The following is a 14,630-nucleotide window of genomic DNA, read 5'->3' as shown; positions in this document are numbered from 1 at the left end:
CATCTATATCTTGGCTGGAACGGATTGCTCTGTAAACTACAGCGTCGTCTGCAAATAATCGTAACTTACTCTGCACTACTTCGCCAATGTCGTTTATATAAAGAAGGAATAGGAGTGAGCCAATGACACTACCCTGAGGAACGCCAGAAGTGACTCTAACCTCATTGGAGACTGCACCGTCTAATACTACTCTTTGGACGCGGTCGCTCAAAAATGCTCTAATCCAGGAAATGACATCTTCGTCTAGACCATAAGATTTCAGTTTTATTATTAACTTTCCGTGGGGTACTTAATCAAATGCCTTTTTGAAATCAAGAAAAATCGCGTCTACTGGAATGTTGTCTTCCCCGGAGACTAAAATATCGTGGGCGAAAAGCACTGAGTTTCGCACGATCTGCTTTTCCTGAATCCATGTTGAGTTCCCATTAATAAGTTTTGCACGTCTAGTTGTTTCATTACCGAGCTAACTACGGTGTGTTCAAGGACTGTACGGGTGATTTATTTGGACTAAGCGATTTCAATATATTTTCTATTCCGAGCATACTAATGTAGGTTTATTAGATTACTGGGGAAGAAGTTTTTGAAAAGTTTATATCACAAGCAACGCAGTTTTTAAATAGGAAAACTTACACTGGACGGCTGCCAACACATCTCTATCAGCACCCGGATTTCCTTTGGAGGATTTTCGCTGCCCTGTCGCACTGTGCCCCTTAATGTAATTGTCGCCCAGGGTTTTCCGCAGCAAGATTCTTTGTAATTTTCCAGCATTCCCTTTACAGTCTTGTAGGGCACAAATCTTCTCCTGCTTGCTGATCATCACATTATATCCTGGGAATAGTGTAACCTGCAAAAATAAGCACTTTTGGTAATAACTGTGTAACTTAGAGCCCATAGGAACCAACCCACACAGCAGAAATACGTCTTGGATACGTCTCGAATATCGCATGTTACGTCTCACAGACATTCTGAGAGCTTCAGAGACATCTCTGAGGTGTCACTATGTCCAAAAAAATGGTCTATGAGATGTCTCATGAGACGTCTCATAAGAGTTTGTACTCTGGTATACTTAAAAATGTAGGCAAAAAATAATTAAATGCAAATTATACAGTTGTGACCTACTTATCTCGATCATTTTTAGCGACGAATTTTTGATGGATGACCTTTTGAAAATAAGAAACCCATATTAAATGTCGTGATTTTAATAATCAAAACTGCGCAATTGCACCGAAAAATATATATGTAAGGCATTGATGGCGTTTAAATAACTTTAAAAAAAAATTCCCGAACGGCTCACGATTACATCTCTGAGACATTTGCGATATTCGAGATCATAGTGAGACGTCTCTGAGAGATTCGTTGCTATGTGGGAAGTGAAGCAGGACCTAGGATCTTTTATACGTAACAGATACTAACCATATTGTCTGCAAGTGCCCCCTTGCGCAACTCGCATAGCCGCCTCTCCAGAGAGAAAATTTCTTCTTCTTTACTTCCTAAAATAAATCAAAAAGAATTTATTGCATACACATCTATTGAAATATTCCAGAGGATTACAATAATTAAATAATAACTTACTGCTTTGCACGTTTTCAGTCGAGCAAGAAGCGCCATCCGTGGAGGACTGCTGGTCCTCACTACCTCGACCTTGGTTTTGAGTGTCTTCGGAATATGCAAGGGGAAAACTAGCGATTAATTTAAGTTTGTCCACCATGCCCGATTGGAAATGCATTCTTTCCCAGCCAAATACAATTAATTTCATCATTATCAATTCACCGATCGTCTAATAAATTTTGGCTTACCGATTTCTCCCCTCTCCCCATGACGGGTAATCTCCTCCGCCAGCTTGATAATAGGCGGCAATTGCGCCCGAGAGGTGGTGACTGAGGGTTTCCTCCTTTTAACTCTCTTAGCCGCGCCGCTCAGCTCCTCCACATCGCATTCATTTGCCGCTCGGTAGCTGCTATAGCCTTTCTCCAAAAGAGCATCAAATCTATCATTCGCTTCGGCGATTTCGTATGCAGTGCCTGTAAACAAATGATAACGAAATTCCGCCGTTAGGATATTTTACTATGACATGCATGTTCCACCAAACTCGAGAACCTCCATTTCATCAATTTCTTCACTTACCTCCCACTTTCACGATGAGAACCTTCTCAGTTTTCCCACCAAACTTAATCGTCTTCACCTCATTTTTCTTAACAGCCTCCCCAAAAACGGACTTAGCGTCCCTCTCCACAACCGTGGAATTGTCTGAGTAAAAATATATAATTACTCGTTCCGGCTTCTCCCTGCCGCTTCTTCGCACACTGTCGCAACTGTCCTCTTCATCATGCGAGAGCATAGCGCTGAATGATGACCGCAGATGAACGATAAGTCACACCAAGTTCCACGGATTTCTTTGTTAGTCTTCCAGCACGTGCAGCAAGTACCTAGGATGCTTCCCCGTTAGTCACTGTTTCCTCTTGCGTTCGATTATCTCGATTATCTGACTCGTTGATAGGTGGTTCTGGTTGGTTCAGTCGGTTGTCGATACATCGAAAATAATGGAATCCCATTGGTTGTAACGGTGATGGCTGTCGTTTGTCAACTTTGGAAAAATTTGAACATTCGCAATCCAAAGATAGATGTTTGATGATGTTTGTAAGATCAAACGCGTTTTGATGTGAAAACGGTGTCAATAACAAAAAATAAGGGTAAACATTCCCTTACTTCCAGATTCGATTTGTAGTAAAACCCCTAAGTAAACTCTGTGGCGATTCCTATTCCACTGTGCATCGTACTGTGTTTTCCTTGTCCTGAAACAATCCGTTGCCCTTTAGAATATGTCTAAAAGGGTTTATAGCGGTAACTCTAGGACAAGTAAGTGGAGATACAAGAAAAAAGTTCGTGGCCTCGACGAAACGCAGACACCCGATATCGCAGATTTCGCTACACAGCAAGTTTATGAGGAAGATAATGAGGTGCAGCAGCTACTTAACTTTCAAAATGAGCTTCTCTCCGCGTTTTTTGATCGCAGCGGTCATCAGCAGAAGTTAGAAGGAATTGATAACAACGTTAGTGAAGAGGTGGGATCAGTTGCTGACCAAGGGCTTTCCAAGGATGAAGTTATTGAATCAGGTGAAGATGTAATATATTTTTATATTAAAAAAACATAAAAAAGTAATGGTACACCCCTTTCATCATATTTTACTAAATTCTGCATCCATGCGTTCCCTATGTATTAATCTAAAGTTATTTCCATTATATTTAGATGATGATGAGTATGAAGACTGTTCGAGTGACGAGAACCAGGGATTTTCGTCTGGTTCCGGGCGCGAGACATCGGAGGATGAAGGAACACCTGTATTCGAGCCGCATTGCTTTTTTGAGGAAAAGATTTACTCAGGGGACAATTACGGTGGGCGAGAGTGCCGTCATGATTATGTCGTTCCTTCTGCACTTCAAGCTATCATACTCGTGCATGAGTAAAGTCATCGAATTGATTCGTTGCCACCTGCCGTCTGATAACAAAGTTATCAAAACTGTGTTTCTTCTTCGTAAAATGTTCTCTTCCAACAGCACCCCCATGTACAAACGCATTCGTTGCTGTTCTGAATGTGGAAGGCTGGAGCCCATGGGTAAGATATGTAGTGAGTGTAGTTGTGATAGGTTCTCCTATTTTGTTTCATTTCACATGGAGGAGCAAGTGAGAAACCTATTCCGCCGACATGAGTTTTGCCATGATTTACTTCTGCACCATCACCGTAATATGTTAAATCAAGAAAGTGTTGATGATATTCTTGATGGTTCCCTGCATAAGAAGTTCAGGAGTGTTATTAAGGGTGTTTATGATTTTACTTTGATGTGCTATACCGATGGCATGGCTCTGTTTAACTCCTCAAAATTGTCTGTGTGGCCTCTTATGTGCATCATAAATGAGCTGCCGTATTCAAAGCGATTTCTTGTTCAGAATGTATTATTTGCAGGGTTGTGGTGTGGGCATAGTAAACCTAACTTCCATGCTCTTTTGAGGCCCCTCTATGACTTTTTTCAACTCTGCTCTTTGGGTTTAAGGATTAAAGTTTGGAATGATGAAATTCACCACATTCGAGCAATTCTTCTTAATTCTACTGCGGACATGCCAGCTAAAGCAGCCATCATGAATATGAAAAATGTAAATGGCTTCTACAGCTGTCCAAAATGCATGGTGAAAGGTGAAAGTGCTAGTTTTGCCGGAGGTCAAAGAGCATTTTTTTTCCGGTATGAGGATGATGTCCCATTGCGGACTTTGAATGCTTCAGTAAGGCATGCAGCAGAGGCTGAAAAATCTGGGAAGGCTGTTTTTGGGTTTAAGGGTGTGAGCCTACTCTCGAAAATCATGCCTGACTATGTTAATGGTTGTGGAATAGATGTAATGCACTCTGTTTTTGGTGGAACTGGAGGAAAGCGCCTCATGGAGCTATGGTTTAGCCCAAAATTTAAATCTGAGTCATTTTCACTGCATGGTCATACTGCTTTGGTGTCTAAGAGACTTGCTATTGTCAAACCCCCTAATTTCCTGTCTCGCACTCCACGACCTATAGAAAGTCACTTAGCATACTACAAAACAGCTGAGTATAAAAACTGGTTTTTTTATTTTTCAATACCAATTTTGCATGATGTTTTACCAGAGAGAATGCTCCAGAATTATTTCAAACTTGTTCATGCAATGTTCTTGTTAAACTCTGTATCTGTATCTTTATCTGACATTGGTGTGGCTGAAACCTTATTGATAGATTTTGTAAAAGGCTTTAGCGAAATTTATGGTGATCGCTTTATATCAGCTAATGTCCACTCATTGTTGCATTTAGCCGATCATGTGAGGAAACTTGGTCCATTATTTCATTCAAGTTGTTTCCCATTAGAGTCTATTCTTGGACAAATGAAAAAGTTTGTGTCTGGGACAACTCACGTTGCTATGAAAATAGCAGATATGTTTTTGCTTTTGCAGTCATTCCCTATGCATGTTGGTTCCTTGCCTCATGGCTCCAGTGCTAAAGATTATACTGAAAATCTAAGTGCCAAGATTATCTGCACAGAAGAGATTGACCCCAAAACTTTTGTTGTTGGTGCTCTAAAACCTGTTTTGTCGGTGTCGGCATTCATGTACAATGCTATAGAAAAAATAGCAGAAATGCCCATCTGTGATATTTGCAAAATATGGGTGTTTGATAGACTTTATAAGGATGGAGTGGATTATGTCGCAGAAAGCTATTCTGTAAAAGGGAAGCATTGCTCCTCTTTTGTTGTGTTAGATGATGGCTCATTTTGTGTCATTGAGACATTTATTAAACTAAAATCTTGCTGTTGCCCTATTAAATGCATTTGTGAGGGGGAATTCATAGCCATAGTTAGAAAATGCAAAAATTATACTTCTAGTTCCTTGCCAGAAAATATCTTCATTAATGAGGTATTAGTAACATCAAAAGTAACAAGTATTGCCATTAATCGTATTGCTGATATATGTGTTATGGTGGAAGTTGACGGTAAAACATTTTGTGTGAAACGGGTAAATAAATTGGAATTGGAATAAATCATTGCAAATTCTTTTATTGATTCCTAACTCTTTCCCTGAGTCCTATTTGATATTTCAGCCTTCATTTCTTCTGATATAATTTCATTTAATATTTATTTTTTCCTCCCGTACATTTTTTACTATCCTACCCCAGATAACACGGCATTTGTATTACATCAATAATACACAAAAAAAACGTGACCAAATACATATGTATAAGATGGAATACGATCGTATTACATCGGTATATTTCACGTAGAAGTGGTTCAAAAGTCCCTATGGATGTATGTATTCGTGCGTATTACAAATTGGAAATCCGAATACCCATACATGAATTATACATATGTATACAATGGAATACAATCGTATTACGTCTGTATATTTCACGTAAAAGTGGCTCAAAAGTCCCTCAGGATGTATGTATACATGCGTATTACAAATTGAAAATCTGAATATCCTTACATGTAATATACATATGTATCTGCAGGCCCTCGTACACGAATTATACATATTGATTTTCTGACCCACATCCACTTAATATCAATATGGATCAAACGGATGAATAAATATAAGGAAACCAGAACGTACAGATAATAAAACATTTATTCAAAGAGAAAAATAAAATAATACACACAAATAACAAGTGTGGCCATGAATATTGCTAACAAGCATTAAGGGCCAGCAAACAGTAGGTGAAACTTAGTTTTAAAAAATGGCACAAAGATAAATCAAGTGCAAACAATGGTTTGAGTTGGAAAATAGAAAAAAATGTTAGCACCGAACAAGTGTTGTAACCCATTGCACAAGAAGAAACCTGAATTCAGGAAACCAACTCTGCACAATTAGCCACTTTCTGAAAGGAGAAAAGAAGAAGTCAAGTTTAAAAGTCATGAAAAATATATCTTTTTGTAAGATCTGAATAGGAGCTCAAGGCCTTTCAATTTTATTTTTATCAATTCATATAGGCAGTCAGTATTCTGTGAAGTCTGTAATTTTAGTACTAATTCTGTATTCTGAATGCAAATGAAAGTTTGGCTTTTCTGATAGATTCCAGACATAAGTTTTAAATTTTTTCATTTACCAATTATGTCGAGGTCCCAACTAGCACAGATTTGACCTTGTCCTTTGAGAAATCATATATTTTGGGGATATGCTTTCATTTTACAAAATTAATAGCCTTTCTCTTAAGAAGAATGAGAAATATGAGAAAAGATCATATGACTACTTTTAAATATAAATTAACTAGGAAAACGTGAATCCATTGGTATGCTTATTTATTACATGATACAATATATATTACTACCATGATTTAGTAGCGGATGACTCACACAGAAAAAATATAAACTTGTGATATCAAATTTTCAAACAAATAAATTTCATACATAACCGATAATTTCAGGCTTAACTTTAAGAAACCTCTCCATTGTGGTAAAAAAAAAATTTCCCTCAAAGCTTACCTCGGTATTAACAATTCCACCTGGTCTTCTGGCTTTGCTTCGTCGTCTTTTCCGTAATCCATTCTCCTCTTGTCCAGGCCAAGCTGTTTACATCGTCGCCTGCTGGGTATGCGCGAAAGAGCATGAAAAGAAAATTATAATTAATTAATTTGGCCCGTACGCACCTTTTTCTTACATATAATGACAAACTTTCGCATGAAAATTACGTATTTATCTTGTGTTAATAATAATGACGAAATGCACCTTGATTGACTGCATTTCAAGATGAAAGAAATATTACATTTTGCTTTAAGGGAACCGATATTACACGACCAATACTTCTTGTTCGTTAAATAATTAGAAGTAGAGAGCAAAACCGCTCGGAACCTCGAGGAATCTATTAGTGACAAGGCTACGCTGATAAGTCTACGGTCAAAGATGTTATGACTAAAGCATAGGATAACTAGGAATGCAAGAACTACAATACAGTAGGTTGTGGTGATAAACAGCGATAAAACAACTTACACGTGAACGAAAACATTCCTTAAACAATTTTTTCTGCTCTTAATTAAGAGAAGAAAAAATTTAACTTCAGCCGCGAAGCACGGAATTACTATACGACGCATAATCTATTAATTTATACGTACAAGATTGACATTACTATGTTTTACCATATAACTTCAATGGACACCAGTCTCCTCGATACATAACTCAACAAAAAAGGAAAACAATAGCCAAACATTAACAAAATAATTACCTCTATTGGCGCAATGTGGTCAACACATTGCGCCAATAGTTGTATCCAAATATACTCAAATAACATAATTAATGTAGTCTATGTAGGCGTACAATACAATAAAAGATAAATCATACCTTACCTTAATAATCCAGTGACAGGAAACTGCTGGAGCTGGCTTGCACGAATCGCAATAACGTGTGGGATTGAAGCACATTTCCAGCAAAACATAGCTTCGGGTTGAGCACACCATCCACACGCACCGGTTATCGAGGATTAATACACTATGTCAATTCTTCCAATAAGTATAATAATACAAACAAATATAAAATTAACTATACATCAGTAGCTAGTTAATAACGGATTTCCTTTTGTTTATTAGCGTAGATGCCGGAGTTCCTCCTACAGGAACAGCACGTTCTCGTAGTCTCGAACGAAATGCCGAGGTTACTGTCAACGAGATTATAACTGTATCACTCCCACTCACTTCCCTAGCGACAGTGAGCCGCGGAATTGAGAATTTAATTTTTTGTCGAAACAGTTACATTAAAATATTGTTTAAATAATTAAACTTCGCTTTTACTTTTGATCTGTGCAAGTACTATGTTTTGTATTTTGCATGTATTGTGAACCATTTTTCCATGTGTATATTTCGCGGATAGAAACTGAATTTTGCATATGTAATACGTCTGTATTTCGCGTGCATTTACAAATTAACATAAATAGCCGCCATATTTACTACCCTTGCTCACATCGACCAGTATATGATTTATTTTTAAGCTTTCTGGGTATAAATTCGAATGGATGAATGATCATTAAAATAGGGAAATCTGGCGTTTGCTGTGAACATATTATTTCTGGAAAAAATGTTTATGAACGTTTCGCAAGACGCCACGAAAATCTACCTCCCAAGTATTACAGGAAATATACATTATGTATATTTTGTGTATTTTTGACCACATTTACATACGTATTTCCTCTGTATTCATACATATGTAAAAGTGGTACGTGTTACACGATAAATACATTTGTATTTTTGTGTATTTTTGACCACATTTACATAAGTATCCAAATTTCAAAATACACTAAAAATACAAATGTATTTATCGTGTAACAAGTGCCACTTTTACATATGTATGAATACAAAGGAAATACATTCAATAATACATATGTACTACTGATGTAATACATAACAAAAATATATATGTATGTGACCCATGAAAATACAATATATATACATATGTATATCCAAATGTGTGTTGTTGGGGACCATGCTAGATTTTTTTATGTAAAATACTTATGTTATCAGGTGATCTCTGCATTCTCTTAGGGTTTTCACCGCATCTGTGGGTTTTGGCGACAACAGTTTCCAACAGTGTCAGACCTTCGACCTGAAGACGCTGACTGCAAGGTCAGTGAAACTGTTGTCGCGAAAACCCAGCGAATGCGGTGAAAACCCGAAGAGAATGCAAAAATCATCTGATCAACGCAGCGAAAATCTTTGAACCTATAGGAAAGGAAAGTATACTTTTGATATCAGTCTAAAATTATTTTGTTGCCCTTTGTAATGCTGTCAAAAGAAAGCAACTCCCCATGTTGCATGGTTATGTGCAGTGGGTACCCTTGAACCTATGTGCAATTTATATATGTGATAACATGTATAAAGGAAATAAAGGAGTAAAACTTTTTCAGGTTCGTTATTATATTAACTTCTTCTTCATAACGTAATATTAATATAATAGTGAACCTGACAAAGTTTCACTCCCTTATTTCCAATATGGAGTGGTTTCACAAAGTTAAGCTTGAAGTTATCAGTTACCATGTATAAATTTTATCTCTTCTTGAAAAAAAAAACTCATGTACATCAAAAATTTACTACTCCAAAGACCAGGATTCCAAATTCCACTAATCCTCAATGCCTAAAATATATTCTAATGATTGAACAGTTAGATATAAATTTAAGAATGGTTAAAGATCACTGAATAAAATATCAGAGCTCATATCTTATCATAATCCAGACCAGTTGCCCCTTTGATTTTTCAGAATAGCTCCAGACCAGTTCCCAGATAACACGGCATTTGTATTACATCAATAATACACAAAAAAAACGTGACCAAATACATATGTATAAGATGGAATACAATCGTATTACATCGGTATATTTCACGTAGAAGTGGTTCAAAAGTCCCTATGGATGTATGTATTCGTGCGTATTACAAATTGGAAATCCGAATACCCATACATGAATTATACATATGTATACAATGGAATACAATCGTATTACGTCTGTATATTTCACGTAAAAGTGGCTCAAAAGTCCCTCAGGATGTATGTATACATGCGTATTACAAATTGAAAATCTGAATATCCTTACATGTAATATACATATGTATCTGCAGGCCCTCGTACACGAATTATACATATTGATTTTCTGACCCACACCCACTTAATATCAATATGGATCAAACGGATGAATAAATATAAGGAAACCAGAACGTACAGATAATAAAACATTTATTCAAAGAGAAAAATAAAATAATACACACAAATAACAAGTGTGGCCATGAATATTGCTAACAAGCATTAAGGGCCAGCAAACAGTAGGTGAAACTTGGTTTTAAAAAAATGGCACAAAGATAAATCAAGTACAAACAATGGTTTGAGTTGGAAAATAGAAAAAAATGTTAGCACGGAACAAGCGTTGTAACCCATTGCACAAGAAGAAACCTGAATTCAGGAAACCAACTCTGCACAATTAGCCACTTTCTGAAAGGAGAAAAGAAGAAGTCAAGTTTAAAAGTCATGCAAAAATATATCTTTTTGTAAGATCTGAATAGGAGCTCAAGGCCTTTCAATTTTATTTTTATCAATTCATATAGGCAGTCAGTATTCTGTGAAGTCTGTAATTTTAGTACTAATTCTGTATTCTGAATGCAAATGAAAGTTTGGCTTTTCTGATAGATTCCAGACATAAGTTTTAAATTTTTTCATTTACCAATTATGTCGAGGTCCCAACTAGCACAGATTTGACCTTGCCCTTTGAGAAATCATATATTTTGGGGATATGCTTTCATTTTACAAAATTAATAGCCTTTTTCTTAAGAAGAATGAGAAATATGAGAAAAGATCATATGTCTACTTTTAAATATAAATTAACTAGGAAAACGTGAATCCATTGGTATGCTTATTTATTACATGATACTAATATATTACTACCATGATTTAGTAGCAGATGACTCACACAGAAAAAATATAAACTTGTGATATCAAATTTTCAAACAAATAAATTTCATACATAACCGATAATTTCAGGCTTAACTTTAAGAAACCTCTCCATTATGGTAAAAAAAAATTTTCCCTCAAAGCTTACCTCGGTATTAACAATTCCACCTGGTCTTCTGGCTTTGCTTCGTCGTCTTTTCCGTAATCCATTCTCCTCTTGTCCAGGCCAAGCTATTTACATCGTCGCCTGCTGGGTATGCGCGAAAGAGCATGAAAAGAAAATTATAATTAATTAATTTGGCCCGTACGCACCTTTTTCTTACATATAATGACAAACTTTCGCATGAAAATTACGTATTTATCTTTTGTTAATAATAATGACGAAATGCACCTTGATTGACTGCATTTCAAGATGAAAGAAATATTACATTTTGCTGTAAGGGAACCGATATTACACGATCAATACTTCTTGTTCGTTAAATAATTAGAAGTAGAGGGCAAAACCGCTCGGAACCTCGAGGAATCTATTAGTGACAAGGCTACGCTGATAAGTCTACGGTCAAAGATGTTATGACTAAAGCATAGGATAACTAGGAATGCAAGAACTACAATACAGTAGGTTGTGGTGATAAACAGCGATAAAACAACTTACACGTGAACGAAAACATTCCTTAAACAATTTTTTCTGCTCTTAATTAAGAGAAGAAAAAATTTAACTTCAGCCGCGAAGCACGGAATTACTATACGACGCATAATCTATTAATTTATACGTACAAGATTGACATTACTATGTTTTACCATATAACTTCAATGGAGACCAGTCTCCTCGATACATAACTCAACAAAAAAGGAAAACAATAGCCAAATATAAACAAAATAATTACCTATATTGGCGCAATGTGGTCAACACATTGCGCCAATAGTTGTATCCAAATATACTCAAATAACATTATTATTAATTAATTAATGTAGTCTATGTAGGCGTACAATACAATAAAAGATAAATCATACCTTACCTTAATAATCCAGTGACAGGAAACTGCTGGAGCTGGCTTGCACGAATCGCAATAACGTGTGGGATTGAAGCACATTTCCAGCAAAACATAGCTTCGGGTTGAGCACACCATCCACACGCACTGGTTATCGAGGATTAAAACACTATGTCGCAATTCTTCCAATAAGTATAATAATACAAACAAATATAAAATTAACTATACATCAGTAGCTAGTTAATAACGGATTTCCTTTTGTTTATTAGCGTAGATGCCGGAGTTCCTCCAACAGCACGTTCTCGTAGTCTCGAACGAAATGCCGAGGTTTACTGTCAACGAGATTATAACTGTATCAGTCCCACTCACTTCCCTAGCGACAGTGAGCCGCGGAATTGAGAATTTAATTTTTTGTCTGAACAGTTACATTAAAATATTGTTTAAAAAATCAAACTTCACTTTTACTTTTGATCTGTGCAAGTACTATGTTTTGTATTTTTCATGTATTGTGAACCATTTTTCCATGTGTATATTTCGCGGATAGAAACTGAATTTTACATATGTAATACGTCTGTATTTCGCGTGCATTTACAAATTAACATAAATAGCCGCCATATTTACTACCCTTGCTCACATCGACCAGTATATGATTTATTTTTAAGCTTTCTGGGTATAAATTCGAATGGATGAATGATCATTAAAATAGGGAAATCTGGCGTTTGCTGTGAACATATTATTTCTGGAAAAAATGTTTATGAACGTTTCGCAAGACGCCACGAAAATCTACCTCCCAAGTATTACAGGAAATATACATAATGTATATTTTGTGTATTTTTGACCACATTTACATATGTATTTCCTCTGTATTCATACATATGTAAAAGTGGTACGTGTTACACGATAAATACATTTGTATTTTTGACCACATTTACATAAGTATCCAAATTTCAAAATACACAAAAAATACAAATGTATTTATCGTGTAACAAGTGCCACTTTTACATATGTATGAATACAAAGGAAATACATTCAATAATACATATGTACTACAGATGTAATACATTAAAAAAATATATATGTATGTGACCCATGAAAATACAATATATATACATATGTATATCCAAATGTGTGTTGTTGGGGTTGATACCCATTTCAGTAGAATTCCAGACCAGTTGAAACCCATAAAATATTTCAGCTGAGTTACAGAATTGATCCAGACTAGTTTCAGACCATCGAAAATTCCAGTGCAGTTACAGACAATTGATCCAGATCAGTTACACACCATCTAATATTACAGCACAGTTACAGACCAGAATTCCAGACTAGTTGCAGACCATTTTCCTTGGCCTCTCTGAAATCCAGACCAGTCCAGTTCTGTTACAGACCAGTTACAGAACAAAATTAAGCCTTTCAGACCAGTTACAGACCAGATCCAGATTAGTTACAGAGCAAATATTTTTACCTGGGTAAGCGAAGCTTATCTGGCGAAATACCTAACGAATGAAAACGAGAATATGAATTTAGTCACCGTTCGCCAATTTTTCCGACAAATCGCGGTTGCTATAGCCAGAAAGAACCAGAATAGACCCCCAGAAATAATATACTTTTGATTTAGGCAGTAAAAAAATAGGAAAACTCTCCATTCCCTCTCACTTAAGTGACCCTCTTCGTGATGCACTTTGCCGCATGGGATTCAGTCCCAGTTTTAATATTGACAAATTTTGTTTTATCGTCCTGGCCCTGGAACCTTAGGAGAAAGGAAAGCAAGCTGAGAAGCTATTCCATCTACTTGTGCAGCAGAAATTGTTTCTCCCCTTACGTGCGTTTGACATAGGATTCCATTCTTTCTTTGCTGACTAATGGGAGGAATATTTCTCAAATTCATAGGTAATTTGGTCTTCTGTTGCCGATGTTTCAATAGCTTTCTCCACCAACATATGCAAGTGATGAAATTTCCAAAACACTCTGATAAATAGGCAATTCCTATATATGGTTGCACTACCAAGTCAAACTGTGTCAGGGATACGTCTTGGAATTAACACTGAATTATTCCCATTCGTTGGACGGTCCTCTAAATCTATAAGAAGCGAAACTTTTTAACCTTCAGACTGGGAATCTGTCGGAGTTTCACCCTTCGTAAGTGAGAGATTGTGCCTCTCACAGGTAATTGTTACCTTTTGCAGTCATTTTTAATGTGCCAGGTCAGAGGTTTTACAAACATATGTAGAGATATTTTTTCTGTCTGGAGCATTAACCTATGTATGTATTTCATAATAACAAACATAGATAACATTCATTAGCAAGTAGTTTGATAAAAACAAATGGAAAAATAAATTATCACCAGTAGTTTGTTTTGACAAAGCTCTCCCATCCGCTAATCTCATTATATTTACTTAAAAGAATTTTCCTGTAATGCAAGTCATTCAAAGCTTTCGTTCACTTTCCTCAGTGAAAGTTAGTTGTATTCCTCAGGCCATTCTATGTCATGATGTGGCTGAAATTATTCCCTGTTTTGCTATCGTTTTTCATAACATATCTCATTTCTCTCACTCATCTTGTTACTTATTCATTATTTAATCAGTTAAATTATTTTATCTTCATTAATTTTTGTGAGCACCACATTTTTGGTACGTCATATCGTAGCTTTGTCTAGTTCTTAGAACCCTGACAAATGATGTTCGAAGCTGGCTATTGTTATTTTCTTCATGTCTAGGTTG

General features: G+C 36.2%; 1 protein-coding gene across 1 annotated transcript; it reads left to right on the top strand.

Annotated features, from left to right (window-relative positions):
• Positions 1-1,362: 1,362 nt before the first annotated feature.
• Positions 1,363-3,465, top strand: LOC124170066. Its single transcript, XM_046548752.1, has 2 exons — positions 1,363-3,114; positions 3,248-3,465. Exons 1-2 carry the CDS (start codon positions 2,820-2,822, stop codon positions 3,463-3,465), a joined length of 513 nt encoding a protein of 170 aa, XP_046404708.1. The 5' UTR covers positions 1,363-2,819.
• The last annotated feature ends 11,165 nt before the right edge of the window (positions 3,466-14,630 follow it).

This window comes from Ischnura elegans, chromosome 13 (genome assembly GCF_921293095.1).
Source record: "Ischnura elegans chromosome 13, ioIscEleg1.1, whole genome shotgun sequence".
Taxonomy (NCBI): Eukaryota; Metazoa; Arthropoda; class Insecta; order Odonata; family Coenagrionidae; genus Ischnura; species Ischnura elegans.
Note: the sequence above shows the minus strand (reverse complement) of the source record. Positions and strands in the feature narration are given on the sequence as shown.